Source organism: Aegilops tauschii, chromosome 2 (genome assembly GCF_002575655.3).
Source record: "Aegilops tauschii subsp. strangulata cultivar AL8/78 chromosome 2, Aet v6.0, whole genome shotgun sequence".
NCBI classification, from domain to species: Eukaryota; Viridiplantae; Streptophyta; class Magnoliopsida; order Poales; family Poaceae; genus Aegilops; species Aegilops tauschii.
Window position 1 is genome coordinate 381,971,158 of NC_053036.3, and position 26,096 is coordinate 381,997,253.

A 26,096-nucleotide genomic window follows, 5' to 3' on the forward strand; every position below is an offset into this window, starting at 1 on the left:
GAGGGGGGTCTCCGAGTCGTCCACGAGATAGGGGCCCACGTCCAGGGGGTAGGGCATGCCCCCACCCTCGTGGACAGCCCGGAACTCTTCTGGCCCAACTCTTTTGCTCCGGGGGCTTCTTTTGGTCCATAAAAAAAATCAAAAATTGGCACGTCAATGGGACTCCGTTTGGCATTCCTTTTGTGCGATACTCAAAAACAAGGAAAAACATAAACTGGAAGTGGGCTCTATGTTAATAGGGTAGTCCCAAGAATCATATAAAATAGTATATAAATGCATATAAAACATCCTAGATGGATAATATAAAAGCATGGAACAATAAAAAATTATAGATACGTTGGAGACGTATCAATCTACAGGGCCAATGCTTGGATTCGTGTGTGGTCGTTACTCATTCCTATGGAAGCCAGGGAGCGTTTGGTTAGTGGATCTGCCCGACGGGAGATGGTAGCTCGGGATATCTACAACCGGTTTGGATGGCGGTCCAGTAATAGGATATGTGTTTAATCATCTCGTTCTATTTTGGTCGGTTGTGGCACTTTATAATTTTTTTTGTTTAGCTTGGAGCGAGCTTGTGGAACACAGACTTTTTGGTTACTTTGCTTAATAATAATGGGGCTGCATGCATCACTCTGATGCAGAGGCCGGGGTAATCGTCATTTTCTAAAAAAAATGTATTTTGCTTTTAGTATATAATAATAAATAAATAGATGGATAGATGGAATAGATAAATGATAGAATAATAGATAGATAGTAGATGCTATCCACACTATCCGGCAACCATATATCTCGTAGCTAGAAGATGAATACTAGGGATACATTGTAGAAAGTTTGACCATGCCAAACATCGTACATGTCTTTGCAGCCTCCAAGAAACAAGAAACAGGACATGTACATATATCCTTGAGAAATGATGTACGTAAGACATACATATCTTAGGAAATTAAATTTGGCTATGACTACGTGTGATATGAGAAAGCTAATGTTGTAGCCATAAGGAAATTATAAGATAATCGAGGAGGGCTATGGCGGCATACATCCAACACATTATTGCACCTCTGAACACCTAGACTATACATGGATCATAACAAAACGATAATAGCCCCCAAATGACAAGGCTATGTTGACGATTCTTTTTTTGCTCAAAAAAAAGAAGGAAAAAGAAAAAAGGCAAAGCTATCTTGGCTATATATATATGCGGATATTGGAAGGGGGAGGAGCAACCAAACAAAGCATAGGCATGGCCATAGGAGTGTGGTGGACGATGAAGAAGAGCTTATTATTGAAACTGAGTGTGTATCTGTTGATCATCGTCATGGCTAACTGCTCCCGGGACATCCCTGACTCTGTTTCTGACCACCCTCGTACGTAATTATTTCTTTTATTTTTCTTTCTTTCTTTTGATTGATTATAATTCTTAGTTAATCGTGACAACTGGTCATGGGTGCAGCCGGGTACATCATCTGTGGCGAGATTAGTGCGACGTGGGGCAAGCATCTGTGCATCAAGCACGGCACCTGCACCAAGCCGTGCCGGGCAGAAGGGTACGACTCAGGCTACTGCGCCCCATTCCCGTGGTCGACCTACTGCTGCTGCAAAAATATTTGTGGCGATTCTGTGCAACCTCACAGGAGCAGCTTTATATGCGGTGATAATAATCTACATTTTTTTTTGACAAGAACAGCTGGAGCTCTCCCTTAGCATTATAGTGAGGGGAGAAAATACAAAGTACGGGGGTACAAGGATGAGGTGCTAGAAACCTCCCACACAGCCGAACAAAATCGGCTAAAACTCTGTTACAACCCATGGGGCAGATCAAAACACTCTAACAACGAGAAACTATCGCTCAGCCGTAGTGGAAGGATTCAAAGCCTCGTTAAGCAATTTAATATCATCACTAATCAGGTTCACCACGGCCCGAGGAGTCAGCTCCTTATCTTCAAAAACTCTTCTGTTTCTCTCCTTCCAGAGATGCCAGGCGATGTAAGCCGCCAAAGTTAAATCAGCCTCAATCCTAGCAGTCGCGCCGCTGTGCGTGCAAAAAATCCTCCACCATTCCGAAACTGAGGTTGTCGACAACCCATCATTTTGCACCCAGCCGTTGGCCCCTAGAGCAAGATGCCAAACCTGTCTCGCATAGCAGCACTGCAGTGTGAGATGCGCCGCGGTTTCCGGCGCCTGGTCACAAAGCCTACAAGAGTCGTTGTGAGGCCATCCTCTGGCCTGCAGCCGGTCGGCAGTCCAATTTCTGTTCTGCAGTAAAAGCCACATATAGAACTTTACCTTCCCTTCTAACTTGCACCTCCACACGCGGGCAATCCCAGGTTGCTCAATCCTGGCCAAGAATTGGATCTCATAAGCAGAACACGCCGAGTATCTCCCATTGGCAGTGATGTTCCACTTGATTTTGTCTCTCTGGTATGAAAGATTCACCGATTGCAATTTTTCCCACAGGCCAACGAATTGACATAGCTGCTCGTAACTGTCCAAGCGCTGAAGTCCTTGCATCCATCGCGCTGTACTGAGCGCCTCTTTGACCGTGAGCTTTTTGAACCTAGCCAGCTTGAAAATATCAGGTGCTAAATGCAGTGGGGCTTCGCCGTTGAGCCACCTGTCAGTCCAGAAGGCAGCTATGCTACCATCTCCCAACTCGATACTAGTGCAACTGGAGAAGAGCTGCCGATCCGTGTCGTCGCACGGCGTCGCTGTGCCCTTCCACGGCCTATCCTCTTCAGCCCACCAAAACCATTCCCATCGCAAACGCAACGCCCTGGTGAAACAAAGTATGTCCTTCACTCCTAGACCACCAAGACGCTTAGGAGCACAGACTCGCTTCCAGCTGACCAGACATTTCCTTCCTACAGCTTCATCCTCCGCACACCAAAGGAAATTTCTCCTCAGCTTGTCCATTTTTTTGATTAGCCACTTGTCAGGAGGGAAGGCCGTCAAAAAGAAAGTGGCCGTGGCCGTAACGACAGAATTGATGTACACAAGCCTTCCCATCCTATTTAGTAATCTCCCCTTCCTAGGAGCAAGCTTGCCTGCAAATTTGTCCAAGACCGGCTGAACTTCAGCTCTTCTCGGCTTCCGAAGCCCAATTGGCAGCCCTAGGTATTGACACGGGAATGACCCCAAAATCCTACCAAAAACACTCCACATACTCTCAATGTTGATCCCAGAGCAGGAGATAGGATAAGCCACGGTCTTGGCGATGTTGGCCCACAGCCCAGAGGCATCCCCAAAAACCTTAAGAATGGCATGCACTGCAGCAAAATCTTGGGCAACGGGATTGATGAACAAGGCTGCGTCATCGACATAGAAACCAGAACGCAAGCGCGCAACTCTGACTCTCAAAGGTGTAAGCACCGCCCTTTCTGTGGCCATCGTGAGCATCCGCTGCAGAGGCTCCATGGCTAGGATAAACAGCAGGGGCGATACGGAGTCACCCTGCCGCAATCCCCGCCTATGCACAAAAGGGGCACCTGGCGACCCATTCAGCAGAACTCGAGAGGAGGAAGATGCAAAAATAATGGACACCATGTCTCTCCAGCGCTGGCCGAAACCCATTGCCTCCATCACCTCCAGCAGATAGCTCCAAGAGACCGAATCAAAAGCCTTGGCCATGTCAAGCTTCAGAAACACCAACGGAGAATTTTCGGAGTGGGCGGCCTTAATCACGTTCTGGACGTACAAAAAATTATCTTGAATAGATCGCCCTCTAATGAAAGCACTCTGGTTGTGGGAGACAAGCTTGTGGATTTCCGGGGCTAGCCTAGCAGCCAACATCTTACTCAAAATCTTGGGAACACTGTGCATCAAACTAATAGGACGGAAATCACATGTATCTCGGGCACCATCTTTCTTGGGAAGAAGAGCCAAATTTGCTGTATTCACTATCCTCCAATTTTGAGCACGCAAAGAATGCACACAGTTGACAGCGGCAAGCAAGTCTCCCTTAATAGTCGGCCAACATCGCTTATAGAAGGCACCAGTAAAGCCATCTGGCCCAGGCGCCTTCTCCCCATGAATGTCAGTCACCGCATCCCGTAATTCCTGCTTAGAGAAAGGGAGCTCTAAATGTGTCAAGTCCAGCCATGGCAGGCCCAGGGCATGCCAGTTCAGGGTGGTTGTGCGCGAAAGAGGGGTGCCCATGATCTGCTTGAAACGGTCCAGAAGAATCGTGGCCTTCCCTTCATGATCAGACACCGGGCCTTGTTCCCCATTGAGCACCGGAATATGATTTTTACGGCGCCGCCCATTGGCCGGAGATGAAAAAACTTTGTGCTGGCATCGCCCTCCTTAATTCGAGTTACCCTTGATTTCTGTCTCCACCTTGCTCTGTCAATGGCCGCGATGCCCAAAAGCTTCATCTTGAGCAAACTCCGCAGATTTCTCTCGGCCTCGGTCAGCTCGCGGTCCTCTTGTGCTAGATCCAGGCGGAAGATGACTTCATTTGCTATACCAGAAACAAAATTAGCCCACTTCATCTTTGTCCTGTTCCAAAGTTTTAGCGCTACCGCTGTACGGGAGAGCTTAGTATGCAACACACGAACTGGGTCTCCAGACTGGACCACTCTATTCCAGGCTTGCTGAACAATCACATCAAACTCCGGGGACCTTAACCAGTGATTTTCGAACCTAAAAGCCCTATAATGAGATAGCTGCATTTTCCTCAATACCAACGGACAGTGATCAGAAATACTGGTCGATGCAGGGGTCAACTGAAACTGTGGGAAAGCAGCCTCCCACTCCCCGGAGACTAAAACCCTGTCGATCTTGGTGAGGGTGACATTTTGACGCTCGCTTGACCAAGTGAACCTCCTCCCTAGTAAGGGAAAATCAATTAATTCCAAATCCTCAATGGCAGCCCTGAACCTACCCATCATCCTCAAATTGTAATTAGTGTTGCTCTTGTCAGCAGCCCTACTTATCATGTTGAAATCCCCCAACACCATCCAACGTGGAAGCAAAAGCTGTTTGATCCTTCTCAATTCAGATAAGAATTCCAATTTATCAGCCTCAAGCTGGGGACCATAGACCCCAGTAATAGACCAGCAGTTGCCATCCGGTTTGTCCCTGATCGTACCTGAAATCGAATGAGCTTCAACTGCCAAAGGTATATCAGACACCTCAAAATCATCTGTGCTAGCAATGAGAATCCCTCCCCGTGAGCCAGTGGCAGGTAAACTGATGAAATTATCAGCAAATCTTGGCCCCAAAATTTCTAGCACCAAGCTCCTGGACACGTCCCTAATTTTAGTTTTCTGTAAACATATCACGTTGCAATTCAACTCAGCCACAAAAATTTGCACAACTCTCCTCTTTGCTGGATTGTTCAGGCCCCGGAAATTCCAATTCAGAATCGCGAAATCCATAAAACAGACCAAACACTCAGATAGTACATCGACAGCCCGACCCCGAGCTCAAAACACATCCTCCACCAACCATCAGGGGGAGGTCACAGTATGACACCACACTCATAACCGAACACCCATCAGTCTCCACATCGCAGCACTCTACTTCCAGAAACAGATAGCAGACTAACATTGGAAAAACTAACTGAGAACACACCATAACTGAATGTAATATAACATATCAGGCGACAGGCACCTGCTCCCACCTTAGCTCCACTTGAACGCTCTTCTTGCCGTGGCTGCTCGTCGAGTTCACCAGCTCGGTTACCGTAGGGACAAACTTGTCAGGCAGCGGTTGCTTGTACAGATCTCTGTACTTCTGCAGGTCCGCCGCGGATGCATCCGCCGCCGGCGAGTCTCCCGCCCACACATCCCTTTCTTCATGAGGACGAGCTGCACTTTATCCATGGTGGACCACCCTGCTGTTGGCTTGGCGGCTAGCCTGCCGCTGCTCCGTCATTATTAACTATAAGTATACATACCATGTATGGATGCATACATGGTTAGTGAAATAAATCTCATTTCCAGCTGCGTGTGTACCTACCTGTAGAAGGGAAAAAGAACCGTTATTATAATTTTTGGGAACTGCTATTTCTCATTGACCAAGAACTGCCTACCAAGTTACATACCGTCAGTTCATCATAACCTAGTGGATAAGATTAACCAGTCCTGCACCCCAATAATTCTACCCTTGTGGGATGGAACCTACGGACTTCCGTGTTTCCCTCATAACAGCTTAGAGCATTTGGATTGTCGTTTCATGGTTGTATTTATTTTACAAGTGTATTCGCTTAGAGCAATTCTAGCCGATCCCCTAGAACCGGTTAGAGGGGTAATATCTCCTAAATGCTAGGAAGGAGTATAAATCTTACTCCTTGCCGCTTTGGTGGAGTAAAAGTACTCCATTGCTCGGGCTTGGAGTAAAAAATCCCCACCGCTCAGCACCCTCCTCTGTCTCTTGTCCCCCCAATCCCCATCGTGGGCGACTCAACCACCACTCCTGCACCCCAACTGCTGCCGCCATGGCCGGTTCCCTTGGTCGCCGCTCCCCGCCGGCCATCCGTAGCGCGGATCCGCGCCGCAATGAGCGCATCACCCTCGCATCTTCCTCACTCCGCCACCGCGGCGCTGCAGCCCCATCCGACAGACTCGCCGGCTTCCCTGACCTCCCCGCGCCGCCGCCACCACAGAGGCGGTACCTAGGCGTGCGACAGCGGGTATGACGGACATGGCTGCCGGAGGTTATAGATCGGCAGACCCACGAAAAATCGTGGCTCGGATCCTTCCACATTGCCGAGCACGCCGTGCGCGAGTACGACGTCCGGTTTGTCCAGTTACACGGCGTCATGGGCCGCCGAAATTTTGAGAAGGGCGAGATGCCGATGCTCGATTCTCCCCAGCCGAGGGCGGTCAACACTCCAGTGGCTCAGGAGGACCGGGAGGCGAGGGAACGGTTCGTGCCGGAGGTCGCCGACGAGGCGTACATGGCCAACCTTCGTCGCCAGTACCCCGAGCTAGTGGAGGCGGAGTGCCTCTCGTACGATCAGTGACGGCCGGCGGGGCGGACGTCATCATCCTCTCAAGCGACAAGGAGGACAACAGAGGCAACGACGGTGGCAACAACTGTGGCTTCGACATTGAAGAGTGGCGAAGAACCTTCCCCGGCTGTGATGACGACACAGTGCCTGGCCCCATGGGCGGTGGGATGTTAAGGGTGGATTGGTTGTCCCTCGCAAAGTCGGACAGTGACTAAAATTTCTGTTAGATATATATTTTAGTTCAAGTTTTAGTTTCGGTTTAAATGGACTATGTTACGGTGGATGTAATGTGAATTATGTGTCGAATTCTGGTTAAGAAGTTTATTTAAATCGAATCTATGTTCTTTATCCAAATTTGCTTTTCACTCTGCTAAATTTACTTACTCGGTCGGATACTCTTATGTTTTTAGGGTTTCAGCTAGAGTTTCTCTTAGTCCCGTATTAAAGTGGGCGCGTGTAAAATCTAGGCAGAAAGGAAACGGATGATGAAAGACGTGTTTATTTTCTCGAGCGGAAGGCACAAAACTGCCCCTTTTTTGGATCCAAATGACCAACCAAATACTCAGTTTCCCAGCCGCACCTAATAATTTTCCAGGTGTACTCCCTCCAAAAGAAATATAATGATTCAAACGCTTTTATATTTCTTTACAGAGGGAGTATATCATACCCATGTAATCGCTGCAAAACGGCAATCCAAGCACGACCTAAGTGCAGCAAGGCTCGCTGCAGCCCTATATTTTCCATTCAACAAAAGTATTCCCCCCGTTCTCATTTATAAGCCACATATATCTGTTATGATGCGAGACAGTTTGTGTTTTGGACACTTGGATTACACAACAATGATGCGATGTTATTATGTACTCCCTCCGTTTCTAAATATTTGTCTTTTTAGAGATTCCAAATAAACTATCACATACAGATGTATGTAGACATATTTTAAAATGTAGATTCACTCATTTTGCTTCGTATGTAGTCACTTATTGAAATCTTTAGAAAGACAAATATTTAGAAACGAAGGGAGTAATACGCTCAACATACTACCCCCTAAGAAAACATGTTACTACGTAGGAGTTGTTGTAGGTTTATATTATAACAAGATAATTGCGAGTGTGTTGCAATGGAAGAATAAATATTCTAATGATATTTAATTTGGTAAGCACTTACTAACTTACCAAACAAACACCACAATCTTCGTAAGAAATAAGACGTTGTACAGATGAGGTGGTTTCAAGGAAAATGGCAAGAGAAAAAAAGAGAGATGAAAAGGGAGAAATAAAAACGGGAAGGATGTAGTGGACTAGCGTGCGGCAAAATGTTACACGTTTTTTAATTAAAGAAAAGAGATAACCAAGATCCCTCTCGGGCTGTGACCGTAAGCACTGCTTACGACCATTCCCGACCAGAGAGCACCGTGAGTGGCATCCATGACGATCTTTCCTCTTCTAGTAGCATTCCTATGTACCCATTGTCTCATGTCGTGTTGCAAATGTATGGTGCCTAATGTAGAGAGATGGCGGGGGCGGGATCATCTGCTCTATTTGGCTATTTGTCGTTTCTCCCGTTGATTCGTTGTCCGATGATGACGATGAAAATAAGGTCATAGTATGATATGATATCATAACATTACCACGGTCGGTATCAAGCACCGAGGGATTTTTCTCAGATGATAATGGTTGTAGGTACTAGAGCGAGTTCTTGATTTGTAGTTGAGGGGACGTCATATTAGGATACTAGTAGATCTAGAACACAAGTGTAAAGTGGGGCACATGTTTTACTCAGGTTCAGACCTCTAATGTGGGTAAATCCATTTTTTGAAACAAGGTAAAAGACTTGCCATTTCATTGATTAAGGAAGAAAGTTTAGACAGAAACCGCAAAGCGGCGAATAAAAGCCATAATTTTTGCCTTGCCTATGTTTCTTACTTATGTATAGTATAGAGGATTACAATATTCCCGGGGGTGAGGGGGGGGGGGGGGGGGGTGGGGTATCCGGTTAGTTAGGGAGAATCGACGAGTTGCGGTGAAGATTTTGATGAGAAGCGTCAAAATCTCTATGTTATGTACATGCTAAACTATCTAAAAGTGGAGCCCCCTTCTACGGGGTTCCTACTTCCCTACATATATCATTGGTATGAAGAACGTTGTGATGGTGTGTAGGAAGTATAGGGGTAGGAGTTCAGAATGGTACTAGCACCAATCCATTTGATCCTTCTATATGTTGTGGAGGGTTTCCTTATATGTCATATAGTATGGAAAGTCTCATCCTTGGCCGGTGACGCTTCTCCTTGGTGTGATGGCTTGTGTCGCGACCCGATCCCAAGATGGGTCCCAGTCTATGCACTTACTGAGGGAGTCCTGGACTAAGGGGTCCTCGGGCGTCCGGCCTGTTACTCATTGGGCCGGATTGATGGGCTATGAAGACCGAAGACTATACCCGTGTCCGGATTGGACTCTACTTGGCGTCGAAGGCAAGCTAGGCGATTGATTATGAAGATTCCCTCTGATGTAACCGACCTCGTGTAACCCTAGATCTCTCCGGTGTCTATATAAACCGGAGAGCATAGTCTGGATAGGACAGATTCATTACCATATACTCATAGGCTAGACTTCTAGGGTTTAGCCATTACGATCTCGTGGTAGATCAACTCTTGTAACACTCATATTCATCAAGATTAATCAAGCAGGAAGTAGGGTATTACCTCCATAGAGAGGGCCCGAACCTGGGTAAACATCGTGTCCCCCGTCTCCTGTTATCATCGATTCTAGACGCACAGTTCGGGACCCCCTACCCGAGATCCGCCGGTTTTGACACCGACATTGGTGCTTTCATTGAGAGTTCCACTGTGCCGTCGACAAAAGGATTCGATGGCCCCTTCTATCGTCAGTAATGACGCCGTCCAGGGAGAATCTTTTTCCCCCGGACAAATCTTTGTGTTCGGCGGCTCCGTACTACGGGCCAACTCGCTAGGCCATCTGGAGCAGGTCGATAGCTACGCCCCTGGCCATCATGTCAGATTCGGAAGCCTGAACTACGTTGCGGACATCCGTGGAGACTTGATCTTCGACGGATTCGAGACCGCGACAACCACTCCCCTTCGCCCCGATAAACATGGCTTAAACCTGTCATCGGGCCGCATCCAGGAGACAGCTCCTGTAACAACTCTGGCCTTAGAGCCGGAGCAGATCAAGTCGTCCGAAGATGGGAAACTTAACCCCATCATGGGGCCTACAAACTCGGCGGCGGTGGAGCCGCATGCAGATTCCACTTTGTATGATACTTGCATCAACGGAACCCCGGACTTGTCTCTGATATCGAGTTCCGAACCCAGCGAGCCCGCGGATACCGAACTCGATCGGCTATCGATCTTCAAGTTCAGCGCCGCGGATATCTTCCAACACTCGCCCATGGGCGACCTACTAAATTCACTAAAAAACCTATCCCTGGCAGACGGCTCATCACCGAACTATGTTTGGTTCGGCCTTACTGCGGACGATGGAGAATTTTGCTTCCCACCCGCCACCCACTCCCTAGCCACCGTCGACGAACCAACCAATACGCCTGACCCCCGCTCCGAAGACATCAGCGGTTTGGATGATGAGGAGGGGCAAAACCAGAGCCTACTATCAGCTACACATGGGGCGACCACTTCCTGGTATGACGTATGTATGGTGGACACACCCAACGACGATCTCAACGATGAAAAAGAGGATCCAGTCGAGGATAAGCCTCCTCATATACAGTCCGAACACCGGCGCCCCCGGCGCCACTCTCAGTCACGTCACTCAAGGGAAAACAATATTAGCATCAGAGGTGATAGTACTCCGGACAACGAAGACCCTGTTCAGACAGGATCCGAACAGGAAGACCAGGAAAACGGGCAGGATAGCCCCGACGAACAGGCCACATACGGAGACTCGGAGGATAGTAATTATCTCCCACTCTCCGAGGAAGAGAGCCTCGGCAACGAGGAATTCATCGTGCCTGAGGAACCTCTAGAACAGGAGTGCTTCAAACGTCGGCTCATAGCCACAGGAAGGAGCCTAAGGAGGAAGCAGCTGCAGCTTCAAGTGAGCCAAGATTTGCTCAACGATAGATGGACCGAGGTCCTGGCCGCCGAAGAATACGGCCTTAGCATCCCAGACAAAAGCCACCACAACAGTAGGTGGCTCCCTCAATACGATGGCAAAGCTTTGGAGCCCACACCACCATCGAATAAGCCGGTAGGCCGACCACAGTTCGGTCCGGGCAAGGCAGCAGCCCCAGTAGAGCACCATACAAACCCATCCGGCCGTCCAAGCAAGAATAAAGAGGCTCGGGGGGATACTCGCGACATCCAAGAAGAACCGGAGGGTAGAACCGGACACACAAAATCGACACATAGATCGTGGAGACATGCCCCAGCCAGCAATAATGGTTATCTATTCGGACACAACAGACCCGAGCACGCTCGGTCCGAAAACCGTAAGCGGAGCCCGCTGGATGTGATTCACAGTGTAGCCCAACATAGAGGAGACGCACACCCTCTTTGCTTCACCAACGAGGTAATGGAGCATGAATTCCCAGACGGGTTTAAACCCATCAACATCGAATCATACGATGGAACAACAGATCCCGCAGTATGGATTGAGGACTTCCTCCTCCATATCCACTTGGCTCGCGGAGACGACCTTCATGCCATTAAATACCTGCCCCTCAAGCTCAAGGGGCCAGCACGGTACTGGCTAAACAGCTTGCCAGAAAATTCTATTGGCAGCTGGGAAGATCTGGAAGACGCCTTTCGTGACAACTTCCAAGAAACATATGTCCGGCCACCAGAGGCCGATGACTTAAGTCATATTGTCCAACAGCCCGGCGAGTCAGCCAGGGAACTCTGGACTAGGTTCTTAGTCAAAAAGAACCAAATTGTCGACTGTCCGGACGCGGAAGCCCTAGCGGCCTTCAAACATAGCGTCCGGGATGAATGGCTAGCCCGTCACCTCGGCCAGGAAGGACCCAAATCCATGACAACCCTTACCGCTCTAGTGACTCGCTTTTGTGCGGGAGAAGACAACCGGCTCGCTCGCAAAAGCAACAACGCCAGTGACCCGGGCACTTCCGAAATCCGAGACGGCAACGGCAAGCCACGACTAAACGAGCATAGCAGTCGCAGCAATAACGAAAGATTGCGTAACATAGTGGTCAACGCCGAATTTCACAATCCGAAACCCGGTCAACGGAAGAAGCCATAAGGCCAAACAGGACGAACCATCCGCCCTTGACAGGATATTGGACCGACCTTGTCAGATTCACGGCCACCCTGATAAGCCAGCTAATCACACCAACAGAAACTGTTGGGTCTTCAAGCAGGCAGGCAAGCTTAATGCCGAATACAAGGGAAGCAGGCCACCAAGCGATAAAGACGACGGCAAGGCTCGCCAGCCGAACACCGGGAGCCAGAAGCAGTTTCCCTCCGACGTTCGACCACTACCGGAGCGGAAATAGCAGTTCGGCTTCCGCCACCCACCCACTATGATGGCAGGATTTACACCACGCGTACATCACTACGCGCTCAAGATACCATTGGCAGCGGCGGAAGCACAATACAGACAACCCTGCAAGCATTCCCGTAACGTTTTTTTATCCATTCTTCTTTACTTTTCTTTATCATAAACAGGTGACTGACAGGACTGCATATACAACGAACTCTGTCGGCGTTCGGATCCGCACACTTCCCAAAGGGGTTACTTCAGATAAGGACTCCCCTCCCAGAGGACGGGTGGCGCAGACGTGCGACAGGAGGTCCAAAATAGTTTTTGTAGACCGCACTCTCTATTTCGAGCCTGTACTATGCCTTTTTTCCTCCGTCCCTGACCCCGAGCATGTCAAATGGCGGGGTTGTGGATTTTTCCTTTTTTATATATGAATTTATCATTGGCTTATTACTCAACTCCCAGTAAACTTCATCCGAACTAATCTTCTATACTCTTTTTACAATGAGTAGGGCCGCAACGGCGGTGTTACAAGACGCACCTCGGCATAACCGGCCAGGGGCTCGGCTTGGGAACAAATGAGTCGCCAATAAAAGCCCGAACAGCTCTATAGCATACTTCGGCGTCGCAAGTTTGGCCTTATATGCATCAGCTCCGAATCATTGTCTTTGGTCAATAGTTGGGTTGCTCGGCTCCTGTGTTTGCTACCCTACGTTCTGCTCTATCGACTAGGGTAGTAAAGGGAGAACTACTGCGATTGTGCTCTGGCTTTGACCGGATGAGCACCTCAGTAGAGAAAGCCGAAAACTGACTGTCATGATGCGGCGAGAGCTGGTCAACCACTTGACGACTTATCCAAATCTTTAGCGTTTCTTCGTGTCACACGAAGGGTCTTTTTCAGATCAAAACATGTAAGGCACAATATTACGATACGCCGCATACATACTAGGGGATATGTCATAGCCCCACCATAAAACTCCTATGGCTAAGTGAAAGTGTTAATGCCCTATAGTACGATTGCCTGGTTCGCCGCATTATCACCTCCTTTATGGACCAAGACGTTGGATAAAGAGTGATTCAATGCTTTTCCGAACACCCCCGTATTTCCTACGAGGAGGCTGAAGCCGATGAGTGGAAAACTTTCAAATTACATTAAAAACGGCCGCACAGGAGGAATACAAGCTTTCGAGCAAAAAAATAGATTGACTATAAAGTTGTCTGTTACAACCCTTGTACACATCACTCGAATATTATGTCTTTCGAGCACTGACCCTCTATCAAGCGGGCGGCCTCTAGGACGTCTCCAAAATAATGCTCCGGTTCCGGACGGTCCTTGCCTTCGGGTGGACTCTTCGTCGCAATATTGATGGCCTTCATCTTCCCCCAGAACGTCTTGACTCGGGTGAAGGCCATCCATGCACCTTCAATGCACGCCGACCGTGTCGGGACCCCGATTCCAAATCACACCGATCTAGCCTGTAACACCTCATATCACTTTGCGGCCTCACGCACGGTACTCCCACGGGTGTCGCCTTACCATGGCCCGGGACCGTTTGCGCCTGGCTCGCGTATATGACAATGTCGCTAGCATCCATATGATAGAGAACCCGGGCCAACATGGCTAGTCGTGAACCCAAAGCGGCACTAACGTATGGGGACAGGCATACATGAATCAACATCGAACGTGTCGGTCAGCAGCGTGCGAATCCGGGCTGTAGCACTGGGCTAACAGGACTCCGGGAACCCAGGCTGTAGCAGGCTAAGCAGGACTCCGGATGTCACCGCGTAACATTTCCCCGAAGGGACAGACACAGGAACGATATGAAACACATGCCGGCCAGTCAAGTGTCCAGAGCAGTAGTGCTGGGCTAGCAGGACTCCGGTGAACCGGGCTGTAGCGGACTACTATGGCTCAAGGAGGCACTAGACTACATTTCCCCATGAGAGAGGCTGCTAAGGATAGACAACTAGATTGTCGGATCCCACACATACCAAGCATTTCAATCATACACACAATATGCTTGATATGTGCAAATACAACATGGCATCACAACAAGACTCTATGACTCAGAGTATTTATTCATTAGGCTCCGAAGAGCCAGATATTACAAACATGGGTCTCATGACCCAACATTCAGAGCATACAAGTCAAACACATGCGGAAGCTTAACATGTCTGAGTACAGACATCTACAAATGAAAAAGGCTGAGAAGCCTAACTATCTACCAGATCCTGCCGAGGGCACAAGATCGTAGCTGAGGTATCAAGCTAAACGTCGAAGTCCACACGGAACTACTAGCGAGACTGACGTCTCTCTGCAAAACATAAAATAGGCAAACGTGAGTACAAATGTACCCAGCAAGACTTACATCAGAACTAGCTACATATGCATCGGTATCAACAAAGGGGGGTGGTGGAGTTTGACTGCAGCAAGCCAGCTTTGACTCGGTGGCTATCCTAAACTATGACTGCAAGTAACTCTTTGAGGTGGCGCACACGAGTCCACATAATCACCATACCAATACACCACTATGGATCCGCTCCCGTCTCCCCACGAGAACGCCATCCATAGCACTCACGCTTATCTTGTGCATTTTAGAGTATCCACTTTCACTTGTCTATGAACTGTTATAGGCAACCCAGAAGTCCATTTCCGCGGACACGGCTATTCGAATAGATGATGTTAACCCTGCAGGGGTGTACCTCGACACACACGCTCTCACCACTTACCGCCGTTTACACGATATGTACTCGGCAACCTTCAAACAGAAGCCCAGCGAGGGTGTCGGCCACAGCCTACCTAAACACTCAAGTCTCTAGTCCAGGTTTATCGCCTATTCAGGTTCCATCCGCAGGGAGTCCGGCCGAGGTTTCCACATACGGCCCCGAACGATGTGTGCGGGGTTCCGGGACACCAAACGGGCGCCCGGCATGCCCGGCCACGTGCCTACCGCATCACAGCCCACCCCTCCGGTCAGCGCTGCCCACGGCCTCCAGCATACTACAAACACCAGAAACTACTTGCAACTCCTGGACAGATGACAAGGGTGATTAAGAAGCCGAGAGGGTCCATTGGTTTCGGGCCCAATGCGTGGTAGTAACTGTATCATGGATCACAAACACAGAACTCAGTTCCTGAGGACGGCTGCAATGAGACAACCCACCATGTACTCCTACATGGCCTCTCACCGCTACCTTTACCAAATCGTGTTCACACACTTAGCTCACACACAGTAGGACATGTTCACAACTTTCCAATTCATCCCCGATGAATCAGACCTGACACAACTCTAAGCAATAGCAGGCATGACAAACAAGCATGAATGAGTAGGCACATCAGGGCTCAAACAACTCCTACTCATGCTAGTGGGTTTCATCTATTTACTGTGGCAATGACAGGTCATGCAGAGGATAAGGGGTTCAACTACCGCAACAAGTAACAGTTGAATCGTTGTTGTCCTAATGTAGTAAAAGAGAGCAGGAGCGAGAGAGTGGGATTGTATCGGAATGAACAAGGGGGTTATGCTTGCCTGGCACTTCTGAAGATATTATAGTTCTTCATCGGTGTCATCGATCACGTCATCGGAGCATCGGCTACTGAGAGGGGACGGTTACCGGCAAACAAAGAAGGGCACGATCAATGCAATGCACAATATGATGCATGCTATGACATGGCAATATGAATGTGTTTTGGGCTAATGCCAGCTAGAACAGAATGGTTTGAGTTGATTTGAACCAAAGATTCAAATTCAAATTCAAACTATGAATTCAAATAGTGCATTATCATGTTTTCACCTATACAGCAGGTATAACTTAGTTTGACATGCATGAAAATGATACAGATGGATAGATTGCATTTTTTGATAATTTTTCATATATAAATTATTTCATTCTGAGCTACGGTTGATTTTATATGATTTTTACAAGTTTATACTATTTTTTGGAATTTTCTGAATTATTTTAAATCCCGAAAATGCTTTACTGCGTCAGCCTGACGTCAGCAGGTCAACTAACCTCGTCCAGGTCAAACCTGACCAGTGGGGTCCACTGGTCAGTGACACAGAGCTGTCTGGGTCACAGACATGTGGGGTCAGGTCAACAGCCACGTCAGCACGGTCAGCTCTGACGTGTGGGTCCCGTTGGATTATAAACTAATCTAAACAAAGATTAAATTAACATAAATAGGCACTGGGGCCCACATGGCAGTGGCTCTAGTGGTGTTTAGTATGGTCATTAGTGCTAATTAAACCGGCGCCACGTCAGCAGTTGACGCCGGCAACCACAGCAACGACGGGGACTCGCCGGAGTTGCTCGGCACGGCACTACAGATCACCGCTTCACGCGTAGTTTGCGGCTACGGCGAGCTGGCGGGGCGGCGCATCTTATGGAGCAAGCAGAGGGGGCTGGGGTGGTCTGTGGTGACGGCAGCAGCGAGCTAGGCGGCGGCCGGAGTTCGGGCGCCGATGGAAACGATGGCTACAGCAAGCGCTAGGCCGCGGGGTTAAGGGGAAACGACGGCGAAGCTCACAGTGATCGCGAAGAGGGGCTCGGCTTGCTCGGGGATGTCCTGTGGCTGGCGAATCGACGACGGCGGTGGTCGGCTCCCGAGGACGAGGACGACGGCGATGGCGAGGATGAGGGGCTCCCGGGCTTGTTTTGGTTCTCCTCGTCGACGTGCAGAGCCGCGGCGTACCCTAGGGATACGGTAGGGAGGTCAGGCGAGCTCGGTGGGCGCGTTGGCAGTGAGCGGCGGCGACGGGCTAAGCTCAGGTGGTCGCGGGAGAGAGGGCAGAGAAGGGGAGGAGTTCCAGAGAGAGGGGAAGGACCAGGGGGGCTCGGGCGTCTCCAGGCGCCCGTCGAGGACGGGGAAGGAAGCAGGAGGTGGCGGGGAGACGTGGCCGCGGTCGGCTGTGATGCGGGCACGCAGCAGCTCCTACTGGCAGGAGCTTGAAGAAGCTCCTGGCGGTTGGGCTGGTGGGCTGGGCTGAGGGAAGCTGGGCCAGGCTACAGGGAGGCCAGGTGAGGTTTCTGCCCTTTTTTAACTTTCTGTTTTGTTTTCTTTTGATTAACATTCTGCCACTGTTTAAAATTCAGAACAATTTCAAAACAGTGACAAAAACCCTTTGGATATTTTTATGTTGTTGGATGGACTTCTCCAATAGTACATAAAACATTTCAAAGTTATTTGAAACATATTCCATATATTATGAATATAATTCCAAATTCAAATACAATAATGATTTAAATTCAGTGCCCAAAATATTCCACAAAAATGTTCACCATTTTTGGTTTGGACTCAAAGCCTTGCCAAAATATCAAACATTGATGAAGGCATTTTGGGTTCATTGAATGCAATTTCAGTTGAACCTAGTTGATTTAATTTAGGTGCTAGGGTTTAGGCAATCCCCATTTCAAGTTTCTTTCAAAGTTTAAACATGATGCACACATGAAGTTAGCCTAGTGCAATGTCAGGAGCTAGGGATGTGACAGACCGTTTCATAGCATCGATACGCGGCACCGCGTCAGCAAGCCACTGCACTAGGCCGAAGTAACTACTCGGAACAGGTCCAGTCGGCCACAAATGGATTACGACGTTCTTCATTGCAGCGCCGGATATCCTATGCAGCTCGGCCCACTGGGACATCTGTTCTTTCAGCAACAGAGGGCGCTTCGACGCGCCGAATTGCGACCAGAAAAGCTTCTCTGTTGCACACCCCTCTCGCGCCTGATAAAACTGCGCCGCATCGGAAGAACTCTTCGGCAAGTCTAAAAAATTGTCCGGAGAACTCCATACTTGGTTAAGCTGAGCATAGCTCGGATCGCCGAACTTAGCCTGTAGCAAAAAGGGCTTGCCAGCCACAATATCCCCAGCTTGCCGGATTTCCTCACGGGCTGCTCTGGATTCAGACCGCGCCTCTCTCGCCTCTCGCAAGGCCTTGTCAAGTTCAGCTGTTTTGGCTTCATTTTCCTTCTCAAGAAGTTTACAGCGGCCAGCTGCATTTTCTAACTCGCGCGCCATGGTGGACATGGCCTCCTTGTCCTGGCGCCGCGTGGCTTGTTCGGCCCTCAACTCGGCCGATGCCTTTTCGGCGGCCACATTACTAAACCGGGCTTGTTCCTTGGCCCGGGCTAGCTCCGCCCGCAGGGCTTCCACGGAGGCAGCACCATCTGCATTCATGCATATTCCATATAAAACTCTTTTCAGAGTCAGGCTTAAATTACAAAGCACACTGGTGTAAGGAATGCCCACAAAACATACCTTGTGAGTTGTCAAGACGCCTGTTGATCAATGCAATGTCATCCTCCGCAGTATCCAGCTTTCGCTGCAGTTCGGCCACTTCCGTACCACGGGTAGCCGCGGGAAGCGAGACAGTCTGCATTCCAAGTGAAAACAAGGTCAGTACCTGAGTGTGTCTTTTCGATCCTCCGATCGCTTCTTGTGGAAGGCAATCTGAGTCTCAGGGGCTACTGCATATACAACAGGTGCATCGGTCAATAATATTCCATTGACAAAATTACATCACAAACCTCAAAACCCCTTAGAAGGCTCATGAAGGCCTCATTCAACCCGCTCTTCGTGGAGAGAACCTTTTCGACCACCGTAACCATTAAGGCGCGGTGCTCGTCTGAAACGGACGCCTATCGCAGCATCTCCGTCAGCGTCTTCGGCACTCCTGGGTCTTCAGATACCGTTGCCGGAGCACAATATTCCTTTAAAGGAATCTGCTTAACTGCCTCTAGAATCATCTCTGGTTGTGAGCCGGACAGTTCGGGGCCGCCATTCTTGACCCCCGAACCCAGAATGACAAACGCACCACCTTCGGGTAACTCCTTCCTCTTTTCCTGTGCTACTTGCCGGTCAGGAGGGGCCCTCCGGGACGACACCTCAAGATTATCCGCCCTGTCGGGCGAGGAGGCTGGAGAAGGCGTGTCACTCTCCATCATCTCTGGAAGAAGGTCCCCCGAGGAGGAGGACGATTGAGAAACACCAGGCGTTAACCTGCGAGGACGTGCACATATCGGAGAACTACTTCAGCAATAAGAAAAGAATGAGGTATGGTTAAAGTACCTCGCTTCACTTACGGTCTGGCCGGAGGTTCGTCCTCATCATCAGGCTCCACATTGACATCGCTCGCCTGGCTCAAGCCGACCGATGATGGCATTTTCCCTCTCTTGGAAAGTTTCCCCTCCTGGCCTCCAGAGGCAGCCCGCTTCTTGCCATGGCAGGCATCTCCTTTGGGCTCAACGCTCTCACCCCCCTCTACAGACACCCGGTACGGTGTCGGAATTAACATCCGCGTCAGCAGGGTGGACGCGGGATCTTCGGGAAGGGGCGCCGGACTCCAGATTAATACCGCTTTCTTTATCCAGTCCTGCGTAGGGGCGGAGTGCTCAGTATCTTGTCAAAAGATGTTGAAATAAAAGGTGTTGAATACTTACCGAATTGTCTGGATGATTGCAGTCGAGGCCAACGTCTTCGGTGGTGTCCGGCCATTGCTCTCGCTCCCCGGAATATAATTTCCACATTCCTTCGTGCGTCGTGTCGAAGAAGTGCTGAAGGGTCCGCCGCCCTTCTGGATTGAACTCCCACATACGGATAGGCCGCCGCTGACATGGCAGGATCCGGCGGACTAGCATTACTTGAACAATGTTCACAAGCTTGATGCCTCTCTCAATAAGGCTTCGGATGCGACTTTGCAGAGTCTGCACCTCATTAACGGATCCCCAGTTCAACCCCTTGTTGATCCATGAAGCGAGTTGAATTGGAGGGCCGGGTCGGAAAGCAGGAGTAGCCATCCACTTGGAGCCCCGCGGCTCGTTGACATAAAACCATCCCTGCTGCCATAGTTCGGAAGACTCGGCGAAAGATCCTTCAAACCAAACTGCGCTGGCAAGCTTGCTTATAGCAACGCTGCCGCACTCTGCCTGCTCCTCCTCTGTCACTTGCGGTCTCACATGAAAAGTCTTGAGACACAAACCAAAGTGCGGAGGAGTCCGGAGGAAGGCTTCACACGTGACGATGAATGTCGAGATGAGAAGAATGGTGTCCGGGGCCAGATCGTGAAAGTCTAGCCCATAGTAGAACATGAGCCCCGGACAAAGGGGCTAAGTGCGAACCCTAGCCCATGAAGGAAGTGGGATACAAATACTACCCTCTCACCAGATTTGGGGGTGGGAATAATCTGCCCCTTAGTAGGAAGCCGGTGAAGGATTTCTGGGGTCAGGTACCTCGCTACGCGGAGCTTCGCAATATCCTCCTCTGTGACGGAAGAGGCCACCCACCGACCTGAACTGCTGGGCCCGGACATGATTGGGGCGGCTGATGATTGGAACTCGAGGGCTAAAACTCGAGAAGGATGGGGTTGAGGAAGAAGCAAATGCAGAAGAGAAAGATAAGTCCGGGTCCCTATATAAAGGCCCAGAATATCGAGCGTCCCCTCCTGGGTCTCGGGACTTACCTATCCTCAAGGAGTTGTACCCGGGGGACGGTTGGGTTACCCATACCAACATTATTGAAAATCCCGTGAATAAGGGGACACAATCTCCGCTTTGACAAGACGTGCCAATAAAACCGCTTCCCGAGACGTGGGGCGATAGGATAGCCAACGGTTGGAAATAATAACCGGGCGGGCATGATGCAATATCTCAACGGTTGTCGACCAATTGGACTCGTGGAGTATTGTATTTTCTACAATTATGTACACAAGTACGGATACAATCATCACATCCGGAGACTATATCGGAGTTCGGAGGAAGGAGAACCCGCCTTGCAATGCCGAAGACAATCTGCGCGCCGGACTCCTCGTCATTGAAGCCAGGTTCAGGGGCTACTGAGGGAGTCCTGGACTAAGGGGTCCTCGGGCATCCGGCCTGTTACTCATGGGGCCGGACTGATGGGCTATGAAGACCGAAGACTATACCCGTGTCCGGACTGGACTCTACTTGGCGTGGAAGGCAAGCTAGGCGATTGATTATGAAGATTCCCTCTTATGTAACCGACCTCGTGTAACCCTAGATCTCTCCGGTGTCTATATAAACCGGAGAGCATAGTCTGGATAGGACAGATTCATTACCATATACTCATAGGCTAGACTTCTAGGGTTTAGCCATTACGATCTCGTGGTAGATCAACTCTTGTAACACTCATATTCATCAAGATCAATCAAGCAGAAAGTAGGGTATTACCTCCATAGAGAGGGCCCGAACCTGGCTAAACATCGTGTCCCCCGTCTCCTGTTACCATCGATTCTAGACGCACAGTTCGGGGACCCCTACCTGAGATCCGCCGGTTTTGACACCGACACTTACTATGTCAGTCCTGTTGCGAAACGTGATAGAAAACAAAAAAACGCCCTACGATCACACAGGAACAATATGAAGATGCATATAGGGTTTGGATCAACAATCGTTACTGACTTCAGAGTGCAACATAACTAAACGAGTTGGTGTAGATCATACTTGGAGTCCCTCGAACTGTTGATGACGATCCCGCAAACTTCCCTCGAACGGAATACCGAAAGCACGACCTCTTTACTTGGTTGCAAGCATACGGTCTTCACGATCCGACGGTGCTTGACTGTCCAGAGCTAATCATCGTCGGAGAATTAGAGGGAGGATATTAGAACCACACTGGACTTTTAATTGTGAGGATTAGAGGATCTTGGTCAAGCACTAATTAATCAACTAGGATCAACTAAAACTAGAACTAGAGAAACTAAAGGAGGCTTCAAAACTTGTATTTTCAAAAGTGCCTAGATCCTCTAGTATATATAGGTTGGAGGAGAGAAGGGGCTGCCGAGCCACGGGTAAACCAAGAGCATCGGCTCCGAGAAAATCACAAAAAGGATTGGGAATTTGACGTGTAAACGGGACCTGCCGAGCCACGGGGATGAAGAGAGTACCTTCTGCATCGTCTATGAAGAAACTGGCATGTCATGCTTGATTGATTAGAGAAATCTCTAGAACTGTGACCCATTCTATATGTTGCAAACCAAGAGAGGATAGCCTTGTTGGCATTTAACTTGTATAAGTCACTAGTAGAAAACCGACCTTTCGTCTATCCCTTTAGTCATGGTTTGATTATGGCCCGGGACTAATTTGACCATTAGTCCCGGTTCCAACGGCTAAGAGCACACGGGGCCATGGGCATGATTAGTCCCGGTTCATTTTCCACCTCTAGTCCCGGTTTGTGATACAAACCGGTACTAAAGGGGTGGTGACAGGCTCTCGTCAGGTTGGTGCCCCCACGAGCCCCTTCAGTCCCGGTTTGTATCACAAACCTGGACTAGAGGTGGACCTATAGTCCCGGTTTGTATAACCAACCAAGACTAAAGATGTCCCTATATATACCCTTCGTCCAGCCCGAGCCCATTTCTCTGTTTTCTTCATTCCCCTCTCTGTTCTTCCCCTTAGCTCGAGCTCATCCTCTATTTTTTGCCAAGATTTGTCAAGATTTGAGGCACCCCATCTCTACAAGTGTTCACAAAGGTTAGCAACTTTGTCCTTTCATCTCTCATTGCTATATTAGCTCGTGCAATGCTCTATAAGTATAGTGATTTGTGGGTTTTAGTTTGGGAGTAATTTTGTGGGAGTTTATTTGATTTATATGCAATTTGAGCTCAAACTAACTTCTTAGTTTGCATATGTGTAGGTGTGGTTTACTTAGTGCCTTCCCGTCCCCGTCCTAACCACCGTCTATCGCCCGCACCGTCCCGTCACCAACCGCGACTAAAGGGTTTTGTATATAAGCCACGACTTAGGAAATTTCCAAACTCGTCTGCAGTTCCCCCAACGGCGCCAAAGACCATGACGCCGCTCTGCTCACAAGCACCGCCCGAGCCCGCGTCGACACCGCCACGCTGCCCGCCGCCGCCGCTCCTCCACGCGCGCCTGCCTCATGATCGACGACCGCTCCTCCACAGGCCTTCGTAGCCCAAGCCCGCGCCGGCCCCGCTCTTCCCCGTCTCCGGCGCCGCTCCTCCATCCTCCCCGTCTCTCTCCGCCCCGACGATCCCGGCTGGTGAGCCTCCCAGCACTTAGCAAATTGTGTTCATCTTTTTTTCATAGATTGTTTTTTTTTTCACTAGATCTTGTAGATGCTAATTAGCATATGTATGTATGCAATGTATGCTTAGTATATGTACTAGGGTGAAATTTTGACTAGATGTTCTAGAAGCTTAGTGATGTCTACTACACAACCTTCTTCTTGTAGACGTTGTTGGGCCTCCAAGTGCAGAGGTTTGTAGGACAGTAGCAAATTTCCCTCAAGTGGATGACCTAAGGTTTATCAATCCGTGAGAGGCGTAGGTTGAAGATGGTCTCTCTCAAACAACCCTGCAACCAAATAACAAAGAGTCTCTTGTGTCCCCAACAGACCCAATACAATGGTAAATTGTATAGGTGCACTAGTTCGGCGAAGAGATGGTGATACAAGTGCAATATGGATGGTAGATATAGGTTTTTGTAATCTGAAAATATAAAAACAGCAAGGTAACTAAAGATAAAAGTGAGCACAAACGGTATTGCAATGCTAGTAAACAAGGCCTAGGGTTCATACTTTCACTAGTGCAAGTTCTCTCAACAATAATAACATAATTGGATCATATAAATATCCCTCAACATGCAACAAAGAGTCACTCCAAAGTTACTAATAGCGGAAAACAAACGAAGAGATTATGGTAGGGTACGAAACCACCTCAAAGTTATTCTTTCCGATCAATCCATTGGGCTATTCCTATAAGTGTCACAAACAGCCTTAGAGTTCGTAGTAAAATAACACCTTAAGACACACATCAACCAAAACCCTAATGTCACCTAGATACTCCAATGTCACCTCAAGTATCCGTGGGTATGATTATATGATATGCATCACACAATCTCAGATTCATCTATTCAACCAACACATAGAACCTCAAAGAGTGCCCCAAAGTTTCTACCGCAGAGTCAAGACGAAAACGTGTGCCAACCCCTATGCATAGGTTCATGGGCGGAACCCGCAAGTTGATCACCAAAACATACATCAAGTGGATCACGTGATATCCCATTGTCACCATAGATAAACACGGCAAAACATACATCAAGTGTTCTCAAATCCTTAAAGACTCAACCCGATAAGATAACTTCAAAGGGAAAAATCAATCCATTAGAAGAGAGTAGAGGGGGAGAAACATCATAAGATCCAACTATAATAGCAAAGCTCGCGATACATCAAGATCGTATCACCTCAAGAACACGAGAGAGAGAGAGAGAGATCAAACACATAGCTACTATTACATACCCTCAGCCCCTAGGGTGAACTACTCCCTCCTCGTCATGGAGATCGCCGGGATGATGAAGATGGCCACCGGTGAGGCATCCCCCCTCCAGCAGGGTGCCGGAACAGGGTCCCGATTGGTTTTTGGTGGCTACAGAGGCTTGCGGCGGCGGAACTCCTGATCTATTATGTTCCCCGAAGGTTTTAGGGTATATTGGTATATATAGGAGGAAGAAATACGTCAGGGGAGCAACATGGGGCCCACGAGGGTGGAGGGCACGCCCCCTACCTCGTGGCTTCCTGGTAGCTTTCTTGACGTAGGGTCCAAGTCCTCTGGATCACGTTCGTTCCGAAAATCATGTTCCCGAAGGTTTCATTCCGTTTGGACCCCGTTTGATATTCTTTTTCTGTGAAACTCTGAAATAGGCAAAAAAACAGCAATTCTGGGCTGGGCCTCCGGTTAATAGGTTAGTCCCAAAAATAATATAAAAGTGTATAATAAAGCCCAATAATGTCCAAAACAGAAGATAATATAGCATGCAGCAATCAAAAATTATAGATACGTTGGAGACGTATCACTTAGTATATGTACTAGGGTGAAATTCTGACCAAGCATAGAAAAAAGTTGACCATATGTATAGTATAGAAAAAATTGCATAGAAAAAAGTTGCATAGAAAACATTCGACTGTCCGCACCTCAGGAACCGTGAGTGAACTAGATTATTCAATAATATTCGATATTTATTAGATAGTGATGTTATATGATAATATTCGAGATGTATTAGTGTCAGTGTTCTGGGAACCGGGGTACCCAGACTTGCCTGCCTGCGGCCCACGACATGGCTCCATCGACGGCCTGGTACGACCCATCTTCAGCATCAACAGCACAAGACCCTCGCGAGGGGCCAAGCCTCACGAGGCGGACGACGCCAAGACCTCCAGAAGGAGTGACCGCCCTAGGCCGGCTCCTGAGGAGCGGAGATTTCTATGTAGACGCCCACCTCGTGAGGTTAAGGTGATGCAAGCCATGACGACCAAGGCCAGGCGGGCGCCAGCGGGCGCAGTACAACAGGTTTCCTCTTCAGTTCTAAAGAGGCAAGCGTAGGCGCGGAGTCCCGAGGAATCAGCCAAAGGTTTCCAAATTTGTGCTACAAGACCAAGACCGCCAGAGCGGCAGGACGGAGGTCATCGCCGAGCCCACCACGGCGTCACGGCTAGAAGCTTTGAAGGTGAAGACCACCTTTCGTCAGGATAAGATGTACTAGTTGCCTCCCTTCAAACTTGGCTGTTGTGGGATCCCTTCCCGCCTTCATTTTGGGGGAAGAGGACCAAGGCCACTATAAATATAGCCTAGCCACCACCATAGAAGGGGACAGATTGATTGAGACCATCCGCACCCTCACCAGCTCACACCAACACAAGA

The 26,096-nt window shown here is 49.1% G+C and overlaps 1 protein-coding gene across 1 annotated transcript; it reads right to left on the reverse strand.

Moving 5' to 3' along the window:
• Positions 1-1,839: 1,839 nt before the first annotated feature.
• On the reverse strand, positions 1,840-5,915 carry LOC123497206 (uncharacterized). Its single transcript, XM_045233527.1, has 5 exons — positions 5,897-5,915; positions 5,611-5,792; positions 5,446-5,559; positions 4,314-5,264; positions 1,840-4,053 (listed from the first exon to the last, which is right to left on the reverse strand). Exons 1-5 carry the CDS (start codon positions 5,913-5,915, stop codon positions 1,840-1,842), a joined length of 3,480 nt encoding a protein of 1,159 aa, XP_045089462.1.
• Positions 5,916-26,096: the final 20,181 nt, after the last annotated feature.

Bases quoted from the DNA above. Each gene is read 5' to 3' on its own strand.
- LOC123497206 (XM_045233527.1), bottom strand. The intron at 5,560-5,610 runs GTGCCTGTCGCC...GTGTGTTCTCAG, and splicing joins TGGAGCTAAGGTGGGAGCAG to TTAGTTTTTCCAATGTTAGT. The intron at 4,054-4,313 runs GTAACTCGAATT...TTCTCTAAGCAG, and splicing joins GGTGGAGACAGAAATCAAGG to GAATTACGGGATGCGGTGAC.